The sequence below is a fragment of the Centroberyx affinis genome, unplaced genomic scaffold (assembly GCF_046629955.1).
Source record: "Centroberyx affinis isolate AG114_WGS23_722 - 3 ecotype Tasmania unplaced genomic scaffold, CSIRO-AGI_Caff_v1 ptg004468l_1, whole genome shotgun sequence".
Lineage (NCBI taxonomy): Eukaryota > Metazoa > Chordata > Actinopteri > Beryciformes > Berycidae > Centroberyx > Centroberyx affinis.
In genome coordinates this window covers 1,485-18,834 of record NW_027282129.1, presented here as the reverse complement: position 1 = coordinate 18,834, position 17,350 = coordinate 1,485, and the positions used below count along the sequence as shown (strand labels likewise).

The following is a 17,350-nucleotide window of genomic DNA, read 5'->3' as shown; positions in this document are numbered from 1 at the left end:
TGCCACTATAATTTTCACTGGAGCAAATTAGGGGCCAAATTGCTCGAAGACACCTCAATGGTAGATTTTGGAAGGGAAAACAGAACTCCTTCACTTTTCCCACCCCAGATTTCCCCAGCTGTTGTGGGGTTTTGAACCGGCAACCTTTGGGTCAGGCTTCCTTCACCGTTTCAACAAGAGAAAAGACAGCAGTCAAAATTAAATTTGATAAAAGATTATATTGCTGGTCTTAAATAATTACTTAGAGTCAAGTGAAACATATGCTTGGATGAACACCTTCAGTTTGATACTCACCACAACAACCTGTACATGGAGCATAATACAATACAGTACTTTTTCCCTGCGATGGTGCAACAACTGAGTCACATTTGGGCATTTCTCTTCAAACAGTAACACAAAAGTACACGACAAATACATAAATAGCTTTTTTTCCCTTTAAATCATTTATAACGCAATTATATTTATGATTCTGGCTCTTGCTACAACATATCATTTGACCGATATATAAATTAACAATATCAACAACAAATAATAATAATTATAACAATAATAATAATACAAAAGCTGTCTGTCTTTCATATAAATCTGGCTAGTTTACAGTATGAAATGATGCAAGAGAGATCACGGGTCTGTTTGATATGATATGATGCATCGGAGAGTTTCTCCCTCAAGTCGCCACTTTGAATCTGCCAAATTCCAGATGCAGATGCTCAGCTTCTCAGTTCAGAGTCTTTATCTGTTGTAACTGAGAGATTTGGGCGCCATGTTGGCTCAAACGTAAGTCCACTGGCCCAACTTTTCCTGAGAGTCCTTGGCAGCGTGCTTGAACGTTCTTCAGTTGGGGGGGGTTCAAAGTGACTTGGCCACAAAGTCTCCAAATCAGGCCCCTGAGTTTTCTCCTGGAAACAATTCCTACCTCTACAAGACTAAAATTAGCGCTGCCCTACCCTGCGATGGGGAACGGTGTTGTGACGATACATGGTACTGATATTACAAGAGGCATGAGGAAGTGAGAAACTAAAGGCGACGGCGAGGATGTCCCAAAGTCAGGACGGACAGGGTGTCTGCCTCAAAAGCCTGTCCAGGACATTTCCCTTCAGCCCATCACCATAGTTTGTATCTCTCTCTTGAAATCACTGCGACACAACACGCTGCCTGGGGAATCTACGGACCCTGAGTACCTTGTCGCATCGGATCTGTCAACTTTAGACCATTTCGAGAACTCCCGTCTTCCCCCCCCGACTCTTCTCAACCCCTTTCTCGGCTATTTTGTGCCCCCAATAGCGACACTTCGCGAACCCCCTCCCGCCCGCGCCCCTACACCCCACCCACCCACCCGGGGTCACAAGGGTCACCGTCCGGGGCAGGATGTGGGTTTGATGCATCGGCCCTGGAACAGCACCAGGTTGGCGGGGCAGTGGCAGCCGGCCACGCAGGGCTTGTGGCACGGTCCGATCTCGTTCCAGTTGTCGCAGGTTTTGGTGCAGCCCGGCCCGCAGGTGTCGTACACGGCGCCGTGTTTACACTGGGTGGCTGATGGGAAGGAAGGTAGGGAGATGAGAAGGGAAGAGGGGGTGAAAAGAGGAGGTTAGGATTGAAGATTCAGCCGATCAGTTATGAGAATGTCTGAATAAATCTGGTGAATGGAGCAATTGATGGACTGGTGAACGTTCTTATGTAGTTTAAGTGTTTAAAAAGTCAGGAGTAGTTTTGACTGAAGCAATTCTTTATTCTTTACTAGGATCCCCATTAGCTGACGCCTCAGCTACTGCTAGTCTTCCTGGGGTCCAAAAAACAAAGATTTTACGATATAGTCGACATCATAAGATATAAAATAGATGGTACACCTTGAAAAACATTAATAGACATTGATATTACACTGTAAACATTTCAAGAAATCCAAAGAGACATTCCTCAAAAGTGATTCAAAGAGGGACGAGACGTCCCACAAAGGTGATCTAACACTAGTAAGCATTAAGCTTGGACAATACAAGATAAGGTAAAACATATTAAATTCAGATATTAGGCAAGGTTTCAGTGTTTTCCAGTAAATTGGCTAGCCATGTAGATGCCATTTCAGATGCTTTTTTTTTAAATGATAGGCCTTATCTCTCTGGGGAATGCAGTGATTGGCCATACTGCACCCACGGAGCCCTGTGATTGGTCAAGTGCGCTGTCACTCACCCATACAGGCGGTGTCGGGCCTCCAGAGGACGGGCACCCCCTCCCTCTCGCAGGCTCGGCTGTAGGCGATGAAGGACTCGCAGTAACAGTTCTTATGGACCGGACACTCACACATGTCCGTCACACACGACCTGCAGAGAGTGGGACGATGAAGGATATTATAGATTTGATCGTAACTTGCCATAATTGAGGGGTAGGGAAGGTTGTCATGGTGTTGAATTTAAGGGAGGAGGGTGTGTGCTCTTGTAGTACTTTTTGTACTTCTAGAAGTGGGAATTTAACCATTCGACTATCTCTGGACACTTGGTAGAATAATGACTATTTGCAACCTCAAGGCGTCTCCCAGTAGTTATGAAAAATAGTCTGAAAGTGGAACAAAAATCACCATTCTCTGTGTTAACACCTGCAATAGCGGGACAGGAGTAGGCATTGCTCTGTTTTGGGGGATTGTGAGCCAAAAAAAGGACTTTGAGTTACAACAGGCTCATGTGGTTCTTAGTCCGAAGGCTTCGCCCTCTACTCACCTGTAGAAAGGGGAGAAGTCGACCACGCGGTGGCACTTCTGAAACTCCCACGACTTGATCTTCTGGCACTCTCGGTGGGCGCGGAACTTGACCTTGACGCTGCCGGGGCACAGGAAGGAGGTCGGCCGGCGGGGCGGAGGCTGCTGGGAGCAAACCTCGTTGCCCTCGACGCGCCACGACTCGGCGAACTCGTCCACGTCGAACTTGAACTGTCCGTCGCCTCCCATGGTGTCGTCGCGCTTGTGGCCGTTGTAGTTGCCGCAAAGGCCGCAGAGTCGCCCGCGCAGGTGGGGGGCGGCCACCACCTCCACGAAGCTGTCACCGTCCCACGTGATCTCCAGACCTGGACAGACGGGACAGGGGTTACTTTTAATGCCTGGAGCTAATTCCTTTACCTTGTGCTTCTCTGCCCTACAAAGGCAAACTGAGGGAACTACTTGTTTTAAAGGTCAAAGATTGTGACCAGCGTTTAGATTTCATATGAGCAAAGAAATTACACCCATAAATGCTATTAGATGATCTACAGTCCACTTCTGTACCAACGATACTTGGGGGTGATCTGAACCGTAGGGTGCTACACACATCACCACTGAAACCTTTGATCGACTAAGTAGGCTAATTTACAGATGTTTTCAATTTAAATTGTGGTTAACTAATTTCTCTGATAAACTTACAGACAATAAAATAACTAATAACTAATTAACTAACTAATGCTAATCAACTCTCCTACTCAAAATCGTCCTTTACGTCCTTCTCTTCAACTGCACTGTGGATGTTTCATGTCTATACTATGCTTGTGCCAAATGTTGTAGCTTCATCAACATCAGCTCCTTGGCAAAGGTGGAGATTGACCATTTGAATAGTAATCTAATAAAACAAAGTGAGTAATCCACTACACTACAGTAATAGGCACAAATACTGTATATTGATTTTGAGTCAACATAATGATGGTAATAGGTGCGACTGTCAATTTAACATTATCCTTTAAAGCTGTACTAGGCAACTTTGCACTCTGGCGGCCCCAAGTGGCAACGAAGTAATTATTTTAAAAATGGGATTTGTAAGCTGCACACAGCACGCTCATGTTCACCAACCCAGCCAGTCTGTTATCAGTTATACCAAAGGAAACCATAGAGACAAGAGAGGAAAAGATCTAAGTTTTTTCATTTGGGCAAAACAGGGCGAATCTATGGCATCTCATTCTGAGGAGATGGGACGATTTCAGCCCCACCTTGTGATTTAGGCTGATAAGACGGCTGGAATTTTACATAAAATTCTTGCCGAGTGCAGCTTTAAACTGAGGGGCGAGGCCTCCACAGTGCGGTGAGCTGTGTGTTGTGTGCTGACCCGCTATGGTGGTGAGTTTGAGCAGGTATCCGTCCAGGTCGATGTGCACCCCGGGGCCGTGGTAGGGCAGGGCGATGCGGGTGCCGTTCCTCCGGACCGTCAGGTGCTGGTGGAGGCTGAGACTCAACGCTCCCAGCCTCAACTCAACTGACTGAGTCCAGGAGAAGGAGCGAGTCCGCCGGGCGTCGTTCTTCACCAGAACCTGGGAAGGTAAAGGAAAGAAAAGGTCAACGTCACTCAAATTAGTTGTAGAAATGGAAGTGAATAAAGTTGAGATGAGTTGATTTCAGTTTAGTTCATCTTAGTTTAATTATTTTTCACATATAAGCTACATGATAAAACAGAAAGGAGAAAGCAAAAGAAAAGAAAGAAAAAGAAAGGAAACTTAAACGTGTATATACTGTATATTTGTGCAGGCGAAAACCCAAAGAGGATAAGCCTCTTTCATTGTGGAAAAATGAAAATGCAAAAGAAGTGGAAATTGGGGAGATCAACTCACAAATGGCTTGATAAACACAGAAACACTTTGATTAACAGTTTTACAGTTTTGATCTGATAAAAAGATTCTGTCCCTCCTATCATTTACCACTACTGACATGTATCAGTCAGCAAACTGTAAACTACAGGTGGTGGTTCGAGAGACTCATAACCAGACTGCAGTGCGCCATGTAACAATTCAAATACTCTAAATTTCCTAAACTTAAACTCCCGTCGTACCGTGAAGCTGGAGTCTGGGCTGTTGATGTTGTTCCCCGGGCCTCCAGAGGGGGCGCTGCCACAGTCGCGGGTGAGAATGTACTGGCAGGTCCCCTGGAAGTTAAAGGTTCGCCCATCGAAGGTGTTGTAGTGAGGGTCGCCAAAGACCGTACACACACCTGGCTCTGGAGGGGCGAGAGGCAGAGGCAAAGACAGAGAGAGTGAGAGAGAGAGAGAGAGAGAGAGAGAGGGAGAGAGAGAGAAAATTGTAAATATGTGGTGAGAAAAGCGTGCGATATTATTGCAAAATGTTTAAACTGCACATACAGGGAAATAAGCACCATCACTGAATGAAGAAACTTGACTAAATATCAACGAATGTAAAGAATCTGTCAATATCTCTAATTTCATAGCTGTATCAAAATGAAACTTAATTGAAAGTAAACCTGAATAACATGCTGAGGAAATTAAGACCTTTAATGATGGTATTTAAGATATTTTAAGACTTTTTAAGGCCTCAAATTCAAAACTTTTTTCGGACTTTTCTTAAGGACCCGCTGATCCCCCTGGAGAATATCCCACAATTCACTGCATGGAGGGATTTAAAGAGGAAGCGGAGGGTAAAGAATAACTTACTCACTTTCAGTGCAAACTGGACAGCAGCCGGTCCTGTTCAGGATCTTATTCTGTGAGACACAAACACACACAGGGTTAGATTAGAGAGGGATTACACAGTTTAAAAAACAAGATGTCTGTCTTCCTGAATTCAAAACAATAAAAAATTTCAATAAATGTCTATATGAGCCTGTCACAACACAAAGACACAGGGAAAACTAATATCTGAAAAAAATATGCATATTGTATGTCCTTTGATGAATTTGTCTATTGATATTATTATTGATCACATTGATATTATTGATCCATTTGTTGCTGTACAGTACATAGACAAAGGCATGTAGACTAGAAGTCACTCAGTAGAGCTCAAACCTCCACCAACATTGAACAATGCTCCAACTAGATTCCTTTTGTTTATTCTAAAATTGTACAGTTCTTGTTAAATGCCTTTTTCTAGTTCAAAAAGCGATATTTTAAGCATAAAACACTTTATTAATACAAAGCTGCAGATTTCGTAATGGTTTTACGCTTGTTTATCATTTGTCTTCTAGGTTTGATTTTTACGACAACATAGCATGTGGACGCAGCATAGTAGTTCTGACTAAAAAACAAAAATCACTCATCTGTCATTCAGACAGATGGGACTGAAATGAAATAAAAGGCAGAAACAGAAACAGGTTCGCGTTTTGACAAGTTCACAGTCAAACCAGGACAACTACAAAAAGACACTGATACTTCAACTGTCTCTGTAACAGGAGACTCTGTGTGTGTGTGTGTGTGTGTGTGTGTGTGTAAGGGGGGGTAGAGGGCATATGTTTCAACTTCCATCAGAAGTGCACATCAGAGGACTCTTTCACACACCTACTTTTTGTTGCCTCAGGGAAGCCCTTCACTCACACACACACACACACACACACACACACACACACACACACACACACACACACACACCCCACCCGTCTCTCAACACATACAGACAGCCTACACACACTCAACACACACTCCAGTGTCCTAACCTCCACACAAAGGGCGCTCTTGCTTTGAAGAGGGCTGCCTTTTGAGAGAGACTGGGGAAACACACACACACTCACACACACTCACACACACACACACAGATTGGCTTTCAGGGGCCTAAATATAGGGAACCTCTTCTTCGCTGTCACTCAAATGTCACACAGACAAAAGGCGGTTCGGAGACACACTGTCTCCAGAGGGACACACACTCTGCCGACCTGCCGCTGACCGCAGTGTGACGGCATGGGAGCGGGTATGTGTGTGTGTGTGTGTGTGTGTGTGGTGTGTGTGTGTGTGTGTGTGGTTGGGAGGGTTTGGGGTGTGATGACCCCTGTGTAAGAGAGGTGAGTCACACTGATGGACGCATGTTGTTATGATAACCTGGGACAGGTGTGTGTGTGTGTGTGTGTGTTTGAGTGCTTGATGGATGGAGGTAATGTTAATTTGTGACCTTACAATGGCCGCTTGTTGTGAAAGTGTACGACAGGTGTGTGTGTGTGTGTGTGTGTGTGTGTGTGTGTGAGTGTGTGTGTGAGAGACAAAGACCAGATCATGAGCACTCAGTGGCTCTGTAGCAGGTTTGGGACAGACTGTAGTTTCACCTCACTCCATGTGTGTTCATGTGTGTGACGGTGAAAACGAACAAATGCCAAATACGATCTTCGTTCAATATCAATCAATATTTCCATCTGTATAAAATGTTTTAAGGTGCTGAAACGGGAGGTAATGCTGTGTTCACGTCACGTCGGATTCATCGTAAATATGAGTTGCCCCAACTGCGAAAAAGTGTTCACGATGGCTCCTAACCGAGGCGGGGACTCGAGTCACATGACAATTTTCACAAGTCACAGTTTTAATAGCTTGAGACTCGACTTGATGCATGAAGAGAAGACTTGACTTGACTTGACTTGACTTGACTTGACTTGACTTGACTTGGGTTCTGGTGACTTGGGACTTGACTCTGACTTGTACTTTGATGACTTGAAAAGGTTTCTAAAGTCTTGACTTGAGATCTTGTGTTTGTGTAAATGACTTTGATTGAAAGTGATGAGATTTGTTCCAGCAGACGACTGAATTTAAATTCTGTTTTCTGAATTTGTATGGAATGATTGAATTTATTGAAGTTGAAACTGATTATAGAAATCAAACTCATGATGCTCTTACCGAGTGTTTATCCTATTAAAACCATATTGCATTGAAAAGTCCTAGAGATTTAGTTTTCTTTAAGATATTAAATTGATACTGGACTCTTGATTTGTTCTGACTTGACTTGCTGTTCTACATTTAGACTTGAGACTTGACTTGATGCATGAAGAGAAGACTTGAGGCTTGACTTGACTTGGGTTCTGGTGACTTGGGACTTGACTTTGACTTGTACTTTGATGACTTGAAAAGGTTTCTAAAGTCTTGACTTGAGATCTTGTGTTTGTGTAGCCTCAATGACTTTGATTGAATGATTTGATTGAAAATGATGAGATTTGTTCCAGCAGACAACTGATTTTTTTTTTACATGTTTGAAGCCTGTGCAGTGTTCCTTATCTGATCAACACTATCCAAATTTGATTTTAGCTTATCTACCACCAAGCTGCTGCAAAATGTAGTTAAACCACGAGTTTAATTCGATGTAGTGAATGAAACACGGGGACAAAACCCACTGCAGACTCCCTCCATCTGCCTGACCACAAACAACAGGTGAGGGCTTGTTGTAACGGCTGGAAGCGTGTGAACGCTGCCACCGCCACCGGCTCTGACTGCGTGACCGACAGCGCCCGGCGGAATGCCAGGAATCCACTTCATCACCGGCCGGCCGACAGACGACCCCGGGACGACCCCGGGACGACCCCGGGACGACCCCGGGACGACCCCGGGACGACCCCCGCGACAGGTGAACGCAGCGTCACCCTTCCTCCCCGCCGCCGTTTCTCAGAGCGTCTGACAGCCAACGCCACGCTCCGGCCGCCTGAAGCATCGCTGATTTATTCAAACGGCGCCCCTGACTCTGCCGTGTGGCGGAGTTAGCCTCGCCGTTAGACACTACTGTCCTGTATGAAGTGCTGGAAAAATGTCTTTGGTTTGATCCCTGCTGAAGTGTCTTTGAGCAAGGCACTGAACCCACAGCTGCTCATTATCTGTAGGCAGGATGTGGAGGAGGTGAACCAGCTCAGTAAGAAGAAGTGTCAAACTGATGGAACTTATATGACGATTGGGTCTTTTAAAAGAAAAAAAAAATCAAAATTCTCTGAAATTATTGTCATTTTTATTGCTGTCGTTGTTGTTCTTATTATTACCGGTACTATTATTAACAGTACTTTATATGTTTGTATCCCTGTGTGTTTAACTTGATTTCTAATTTTCTGTATTTGTTTTTATTCTTTTACTGTTTTGTATTCATCTGTAAAGCACTTTGAACTGCATTTGTATGAAAATGTGCTATAAGAATAAACTTATTGATTATTGATTTTTGTTCATACTGGTGTTTGTCTTATGATGACCACTGACTGAAGGTTAGGGTTTTTCATTTACATAATTTACATTTTTATTTACCACTATATCACTAAATGTCCTACATAGAAAAAAGGTGGAAACAATGAGGTTATTTTTAAATTATTTTTTGTTAAGTCAAAAGAGAATATGAGGATATCAAATAACCTCTGACAAAGTAAACAAATTACATTTTCAAAGACTTTCTGACAAGTGGTTTATCTGGGCACTAAAAGCCATTTAAAGCAGCTTTTCCCAGCTTCACACTCAGCTGTTCCCGCCTCTTTGCCTCAGCAGCAGAGTTCAGTGTTTTGGTTTTGCAGTTTTCAGGTGAAACGGTTGAAATCGGGGGAATCGGTTATGGCCGCTCAGCCGGTAAATCAGGGGAAAGCCGTTGTTGCATTGCGTCACGCGTGTGAAGTGAAAATGATGCAGTTAGTCACGGGCTGTAAAGAGTGAGCGTCGGACAGGAGAGAGAGAGAGAGAGAGAGAGAGAGAGAACATGCAGGAGAGTGACAGAGACAGAGACTGGAGGGTCGGACCGGTGAAGAGCCGTGAAAATGGACAAATCTGGTGGCAAATTACATTTACAGTTTAAAGCTGCTACATGTGGGATTCTAACATCAATAAGTCACGACTAAATTAATTTTGAGACAGCACTGATGTGACATCAGTAATGCTACTGTAAACAAATGAGAAGCCTGTCAGCCTCTCTCAGCCTCTGTCAGCCTCTACTCTGCATCCTCCATAGTTTCTCCACCTGGTGGATCTGGAGGGAAATCTGCTGGATCGCTTTTAGAGCTGAACAATTAATCAAAATTTTATCGAATTCGCAATCTGGCCTACTGCAATTTTCAAATCGCAGGAGGCGCAATATTTGTTAGAGGCGAAATGTGTGTCAAAATACCATTTTAAATTAAATATTGTGGTGCTGCAGAGATGTCCTGGCCTACACATCATATTCTACAGACTTAAGAAAACATCTTTGTTTGGTACAGATCCCCGCAAAAATCACACCGTAATCATTTTAAAACGTTTTTCAATGAAAATGAGAATAATGATGTAAAAATTATCATTCTCTCTAATATTGCAAATCATATTGCAATTGCAATATCAGTCAAAATAATCGCAATTAGATATTTTTTCAAAATCATTCAGCCCTAATCGCTTTAGGGCACAAAACAGGAAGAGGTTCTGTTCTTCCAGAGCAAACGGAGCTAAAGAAGCTTTCAGAGTTTCTGGCAGCAGATGGTGGAAGAAGGGAAAGGAAAATGGAGAAATCACTTCCAACATGTTGATCCTCTTCAGGGAGGGGGGGGGGGGGGGGGGGGGGGGGCAGGAAGCAACGGGGCTGATGGGAAATGTAGTCTTAATGTGGAGAAACACTAGAACTATTGGGTTTAGGTTTCAGTGGGAAGAGGATGATGTGAGGTATTTCTTCAAAAGAGGAAGAGGTTTATTTAATGTATCATGGTGAATAATGTATTTTCAAATCAGTTTCATATATGCTGTGGAGTCTATCCCTAATCATGTTCTGCCAGCTTGCTTACATTTGAAGGACCATTATTGTGTCATATTGACAGTTATAGCGCTGCATGCTTCTTCTTAGCAGATTCCAGTATATGGTGGACAGAGTGTGAGGCTGTGATTGGCCGGCGGGCCTGTCACTCACCGCGGGGCAGCTGCTGATTGGCACACAGTGTTTGGGCTGGCACTCGATGTTTCCTTTGACACAGGCACACAGGCTGCAGTTCACTGACGACCACATGTCCCCTTCCTGCAGGAGGAGAACCAACAGGAAATGAGTCAGAACGCACATCCATCCATCCAGCTGTATATCTATCTATCCATCTGTCCATCCATCCATCCAGCTCTACATCCATCTATCTATCCATCTGTCCATCCATCCATCCAGCTATACATCCATCTATCCATCTGTCCATCCAGCTGTACATCTATCTATCCATCTGTCCATCCATCCATCCAGCTATACATCTATCTATCCATCTGTCCATCCATCCATCCAGCTATACATCTATCTATCCATCTGTCCATTCATCCATCCAATCATCCATGCATTCATGTAAACAGCCCATTCATCCATTCATCTGCTCATCCAGCAATCATTTTACCCCATCCATCCATCCATCCATCCATCATTATCATCCATCCATTTATCTATCCATTGATCAATATTTTCATCCACCTGTCCATCATCTATATATCCAACATTATCCATTTATCTATCCATTGATAAATCGTTTCATCCATCCATCCATCATTATCCATTTACCATCCATCTATCCATTGATCCACCCTTCCATCCATCTTTTCAGCGATCTATCCATTTATCAATCCATCAAACCATCAAACCATCATTCCATCCATCCATCCATCCATCCATCCATCCATCCTTTTATCTATCAACTGGTCTAACCCATCCTTCCATGCCTCCGTCAAGCATCATTTATCTATCCGTCGATTAATTGTTCCATCCATCCTTCCATTTTTCCATCCATTTATTTATCTAATCAATTGATCTATCTTTTTATCCATTCATCCAGTCGCATCCATCCATCCATTCATTCCAACCTGATCTCACACAAATATGTGAAATGAACACAACTGGTTAACACCAAATTACGTGTTGCTGCCACATAAAATGTTAAAAGAGTTTCTGCTCATTTCACAACTTTTTATGAGATCATGTTGATTCATCCATCCATTCATTCATCCATCCATCCCTCTATCCATCCCCCCATCATTATATATTTGATGTGACTCGGTGCGACTCCTCCGTGTCTCTGGTTTCTCACCCTGTAGATCTTGTTCCTGACTCGGCAGTACTTCACCTCCTCCACCTTCACGTAGGACAGGCACTCCTCGCAGCACTGGTCGCCGTGGCAACTCCCCGGCCGCGAGCACCGCTTCTTGCACACCACCGTGGAATCCTGGGAAGGGAGGCGGAGGAGGAGGAGGAGCCGGCAGGGGAAGAGGGGAGGGGGGGGGGGGGGGTCAAAGGTCAGCAGGCTGATCAGATGAATGTTTTTATATCAGCTGTAGAGATGCAGGGATATCAGCAGCAGGGCCGGGTCAAATGTTTGGTGTTTGTTTTAACGTGTGTGGAGGGCCAGGTGGGCGGGGTTTACCACATCAAGTTGTTCATCACACTCTGGGTTTCCATCCAGATATTTTTTAGGAGAATTAATGATTCTATGTTTTCAATTAGAAAAGCTGAATGGAAACAGCAAATTTTGATAAAAATTCCTCAGTGTTGCAAATTGTACTCTTGCTTGAGGTGGGAAAGATTTTTTTTTATGGAATAAATAGTGATGGAAATATTTTTTGTTGAATAAATAATGATGTAGCCCTGAGATTGCAGAAATATCATATGTGCCGCCTCCAATGTTTACGTCCCTGTTGTGGTTGTATGGCTATTGTATTATATTTCCAAGTGCATTTCTTTTTTAATCTGCAGATAGCATGAAATATAACAAACGCTAGCTGACATTAAAGAGCGATAACAACTTGCCCAACACTAATCAATACTAATCAATTCTTTAAAGACTCTGTTTTGCATGGATGTGGTGTTTGCTGTTTATTTGCTTCCACCCAGCTGATGGAAACACAAATTCGCATTATATATTTTTTGCAGCATTTCAAAAATTTGCTTAAAATTTCCTTGACAGTTGGTTACAATCATAGCTACAGAAAAGTGTTCTTAATTAACTTTCAGTTTCTGGCAGTGCTTGTTTTGTCCTCCATGACAAACACACCACAACCCTAAAAAGTCACACAGTGTGACTGGAAAAACTGATCCAAGCCTCTCCAACAGTTTTAATGCCGAAGGTGGAGGAGGAGCGTTTGATATGCAGGCTGGTACCTTGCAGGTGCAGGTGGTGCAGTTGTCGTGTTTGAAGGAGGTGCCGTTCTCATAGACCTCACTGTGGAAGAGACAGCTTCCTAAAGACAGATCAAACACCTTCCTCTGGCCTGGGGGGGGGGGGGACAAAGAGACTTGATTAATCAGAATACAGAGAAATAAAAGAGAAGACAAAAAGAGAAATGCTGAGGAAGGCCAAGGGCTGAAATGCGTACGCTGCTGTTGCTGCTGTGCAAATTAAAGACTGTCATAAATACAAACTACATTTTTCTATAGTTTGTTTTTTTGAGTCAGCACCCAATGAAGTTAAAGTTTTTGAGTCAAGCACACCTGTTCTCTCCACTCAAAATAAAGTCTAATTTGGTGCAAGGTTATTATCGTTAACGAAAACTAACGAAATAACAAAAACTAGGTGTGAAAAAACATTTTTGTTAACTGAAATAAAAATAAAAATGAGGCTTTACAAAAAAATTATAGCTAACTGAAACTGTATTCTGTGTTTACAAAACTAACTAAAATAAAAAAATATATATTTAGAGATATAATATTTAATAATTTTGATATAATATTTTATAATTATAGATATAATTATTAAAAATAATATTATAGAGAAAATGTCTTTAGTTTTTGTCTTTGTCAATTTATTTCATACATTAGCCTAGTATTTTGAATTTTTGAATCTCGCTCCTGACAAATACCCCATATTACAAAAAAAAGACTAAAACTAACACTGAAACTAATAAAAACTAAACTAAAACTAAGCATTTTCAAAAAATAAAAACTAAACTAAACTAGCAAACCCACTTTAAAAACTGAACTGAAATTGAAAACAAAAAGTCAAAACGAAATAAAAAATAAAAACTAATGAAAAATGCAAAACTATAATAACCTTGATTTGGTGACATTTTCTAGTTATTTAGCTCACACCAGTCCTTCAGTTATAGTTGTGCTTCAGCCTTTACGGTAACAACAGGCAAACAGGGCAGGAGAGATGCAGCTTTTCTCTAGGTGAGGGATGGAAACCCTGAGCCACAGAGGCCGAGAGTCTGCAGGGTTTCATTCCAACCAGACGCTGCAGCAGGGCTGCGTTCAGAGCTGTTAGCGTTTTGATACGGTGCAAAACGTTTTCCAGGTTGAATGTTATCTTTGCTCCCAACAGCGTGAAACGTCTTACAACGACCGTTGAGGTGCGTTTGGGCCCGTTTGGTGGGTGTGTCGGGGGTGTAACCCTGAAGCAGCAGTGATGGATACAAACAGCTGATTGGAAACAGTCATCCGGCCCCATGGCTTCACAGTCACATTTATTCTACCAGTGCTTTGGCCGTTGTTTTGAGCGCAATTTGCAATATCAGACAGGCATTTAAACCTTCACTTTTAACTGGTTTGGAGAATTCTTCAAAAAGAACGCACAGAATCACCTTCTCAGCCGCCATAATAACATAACAAATGCTTTGCAACAGGACGTTCAACACACTGCCGTTTCCTTCCAAACTTTTGGGCTTTTGAACGCGACCCAGGTGATTTCACTGGTTAGTTCCTCCTCTCTGGTTGAAGTTGTGCTGATCCAGATACAGTAGACTGTGTCTCGTTTTCAAGGTATTACACAATATGGCTCCTCCGCCACTCCGTACTTACATCACATTAAAAACCAGCCAAACTACTAGAGCAATAACTAGAGGAGATTGTCTAACTCCTGGAAGACAAAGTCATTTTGGCAAATCTGTCAGAGCCTCTCAGGATTGGAACAACTTACCGCAACACATAATAAACTGTGCCAATTACCATTCCTTCTCCACAACACTAAGAGCCTGGCTTATTAGAAATTAAACTTGTGAACACTAGAACAGGGAGGTGTTTTCCTGTTGTTTGTTGTCTTATTTGTCATTATTATGCTTAGTGTCAGAGCTGCTCCTGCTTATCATAGGCTCTGTACATAATATCCACACTTCACCAGACTAACATTGTGTCGTCATTTGTTGATTTGTTGATTGTTGTCATGCTATTGTTGATTTTGTGTGTTATAAGAGCTGTCTTTCTTGTCTCTATGTAGTGCAGGCTCTGTTTGTATCTGTATATTTTTCACTGTTTTTATCGTTGATTGTATTTCCAATGTTTTTATTCTTAATGTTTGTGCTTTCAACTATTGCCTGCCCGGGGACTACAGATGAAAATTAGCCTTTTTGGCTAACTCTGGCATATTTTCAGGAATGTTATTAATATGCACTGTCGCTGTCAAATAAAGTAATAAACTAAAAATCAGTGAAATCAGCTGCTGTAGTCTTTGGTTGGAATGAAAACCCGCAGACTCACGCCGTCGCCCGTCCCTCTCGGCGATGCAAATTGAAGCGAAGAAGGATGTCAACCAAACCCAGTAATCATAACGGCTTTGACTAATTTGGTCCTGCACCTTCCAGACTTCGAGAATCCCCCACAAACCCAGCTGCTGTAAACCAAACTGTGCAGATGCGTCAGTGAGTGAACGTGTCTGTCGGGTGTTTACCGAGGCATCTGGGACAGCACTGCCCGGCCGGGGTGTGGCTGAGGTGGGCGGGGCAGGACAGCACAGGACACGCCTCCCTCACGCACAGAGTCCGCCCGCCCTGAGACAACAAGACAACAAAACAACAAAACAACAAAACACAGTTCAATAACCAGCAGTCAGCATGATGACAGAGCTGCATATAGTTCCTTTAAATTAACATAGAGGAAGGGAGATGTATTTATTTATCAGAACATAACTATCGCTTTCAAATATTGAGGGAACATGCTGGACAAACCAGCCAGGAAAACCATCCCACCTGTGTGTGTGTGTGTGTGTGTGTGTGTGTCTGTGGGAGTGTGGTGTGTGTGTGTGTGTGGGAGTGTGTGTTCCCCTATTAACGAGCCTGCAGGTCGCTTTCCTCTAGGTGCCAATGCGTTAATGGCTGTGATGTGTTTATGGACGCTCGCCCCGGTGGTTTGTTTATGAAAGGGGAGGGAGAGAGAGGGAAGGAGGAGGGATGGAGGGGAAGAAGGAGGGAGGGAGAGAGAGGGAAGGAGGAGGGATGGAGGGGAAGAAGGAGGGAGAGAGAGGGAAGGAGGAGGGAGGGAGAGGGAAGGAGGAGGGAGGGAGAGGGAAGGAGGAGGGAGGGAGAGGGAAGGAGGAGGGAGAGAGAGGGAAGGAGGAGGGGTGGAGGGAAGAAGGAGGGAGAGAGAGAGAGGGAAGAAGGAGGGATGGAGGGGAAGAAGGAGGGAGAGAGAGAGGGAAGGAGGAGGGAGAGAGAGGGAAGAAGGAGGGAGAGAGAGGGAAGGAGGAGGGATGGAGGGGAAGAAGGAGGGAGGGAGAGAGAGGGAAGAAGGAGGGAGAGAGGGAAGGAGGAGGGAGAGAGAGGGAAGGAGGAGGGAGAGAGAGGGAAGGAGAAGGGAGAGAGAGGGAAGGAGGAGGGATGGAGGGGAAGAAGGAGGCAGAGAGAGGGAAGGAGGAGGGAGAGAGAGGGAAGGAGGAGGGAGAGAGACACAGTGGGAAGGAAAAAGGACATGGAGACAGAGAGGGAGGAATATGGGGAAAGGAGGAGAAAAACCGAGGAAGAGGATGTTGTTCTAACCAACTGTGTGACTCCCAGGAGACTCCAAGACAAACTGACACACACACACACACACACACACACACACACACACACACACACACACACACACACACACACTGCGTTCACATCATGAGAAGCAGAAGAACAAGATGGCGTCTCGCTGTTGACGTGTTCAGCTCATTGGAACGCCACATCTAGCCCACAAACACTTTAAAATCAACTGTAAACAAACTGCAGCAGGTGTTGCTCTCTTCTTGTAAGCAGAGTTGATTGTTTTAGTGTGAATATAACTGATCATTTTGATTTTTACTTATTTTATCTATTATGAACTGCCAGCATCGGTGGATTTGCTGCCATGTTTGCTCCCTGTCTTTTATTATTCCCACATGTTCTAACTGTAATCACCACTAGGAGGCCGAAGTGAATGTTTTTCCCAGTCGGCAACTCTTATTTACGATATGGCATGAACGCAGCATGAGACCTGACCTTGGAAATGTTAACTGACCACAAATCTAATTGCTGAGATCCAGGAAGTGTGTGTGTTTGTGTGTCTCTCTTTCCTGTGGCGTACATCCCAAGTGTGTCTGTGCACGAGCGTGTGTGTGTGTGTGTGTGTGTGTGTGTGTGTGTGTGTGTGTCACTCACAGTGCAGGTGCACCTGATGCAGGGTTTGCCCTCTGGACTGAACTCCTCCTTCTCTTTGTACAGACGGCCCTCGAAGATGCAGCCTGGAGGAAGACAACACACATTACACACACATTATACACACACACACACACAGACACACACACATACACACACACACACACACACACACACACACACACACATTACACATACACACACACACACACCCTGCACGCAGACTAACAAATCACTCACTTTTGTTTCGTTCATGTTCAATTATACTTGTTATCCACACAAACAGAATGTTCTCAGCTGGTGCCAAACCTCATGTTCTTATCCAGAGGAATTTAAAATGAATGCAACAGTAAAATAAGCTTGAAGAGTTTGTTCCTAAATGAGATATCCAACATTTT

The 17,350-nt window shown here is 43.6% G+C and overlaps 1 protein-coding gene across 1 annotated transcript; it reads right to left on the bottom strand.

The window, feature by feature from the left end:
- Nucleotides 1-1,351: 1,351 nt before the first annotated feature.
- On the bottom strand, nucleotides 1,352-17,038 carry bmper (BMP binding endothelial regulator; the record flags this gene model as incomplete). Its single annotated transcript, XM_071544118.1, has 11 exons — nucleotides 1,352-1,533; nucleotides 2,185-2,315; nucleotides 2,709-3,051; nucleotides 4,056-4,257; nucleotides 4,773-4,936; nucleotides 5,392-5,437; nucleotides 10,534-10,638; nucleotides 11,678-11,812; nucleotides 12,745-12,854; nucleotides 15,245-15,344; nucleotides 16,956-17,038. Coding segments are annotated over 11 exons (1,601 nt in total), but the record flags the coding sequence as incomplete, so codon positions are not given.
- Between the last annotated feature and the right edge of the window lie 312 nt (nucleotides 17,039-17,350).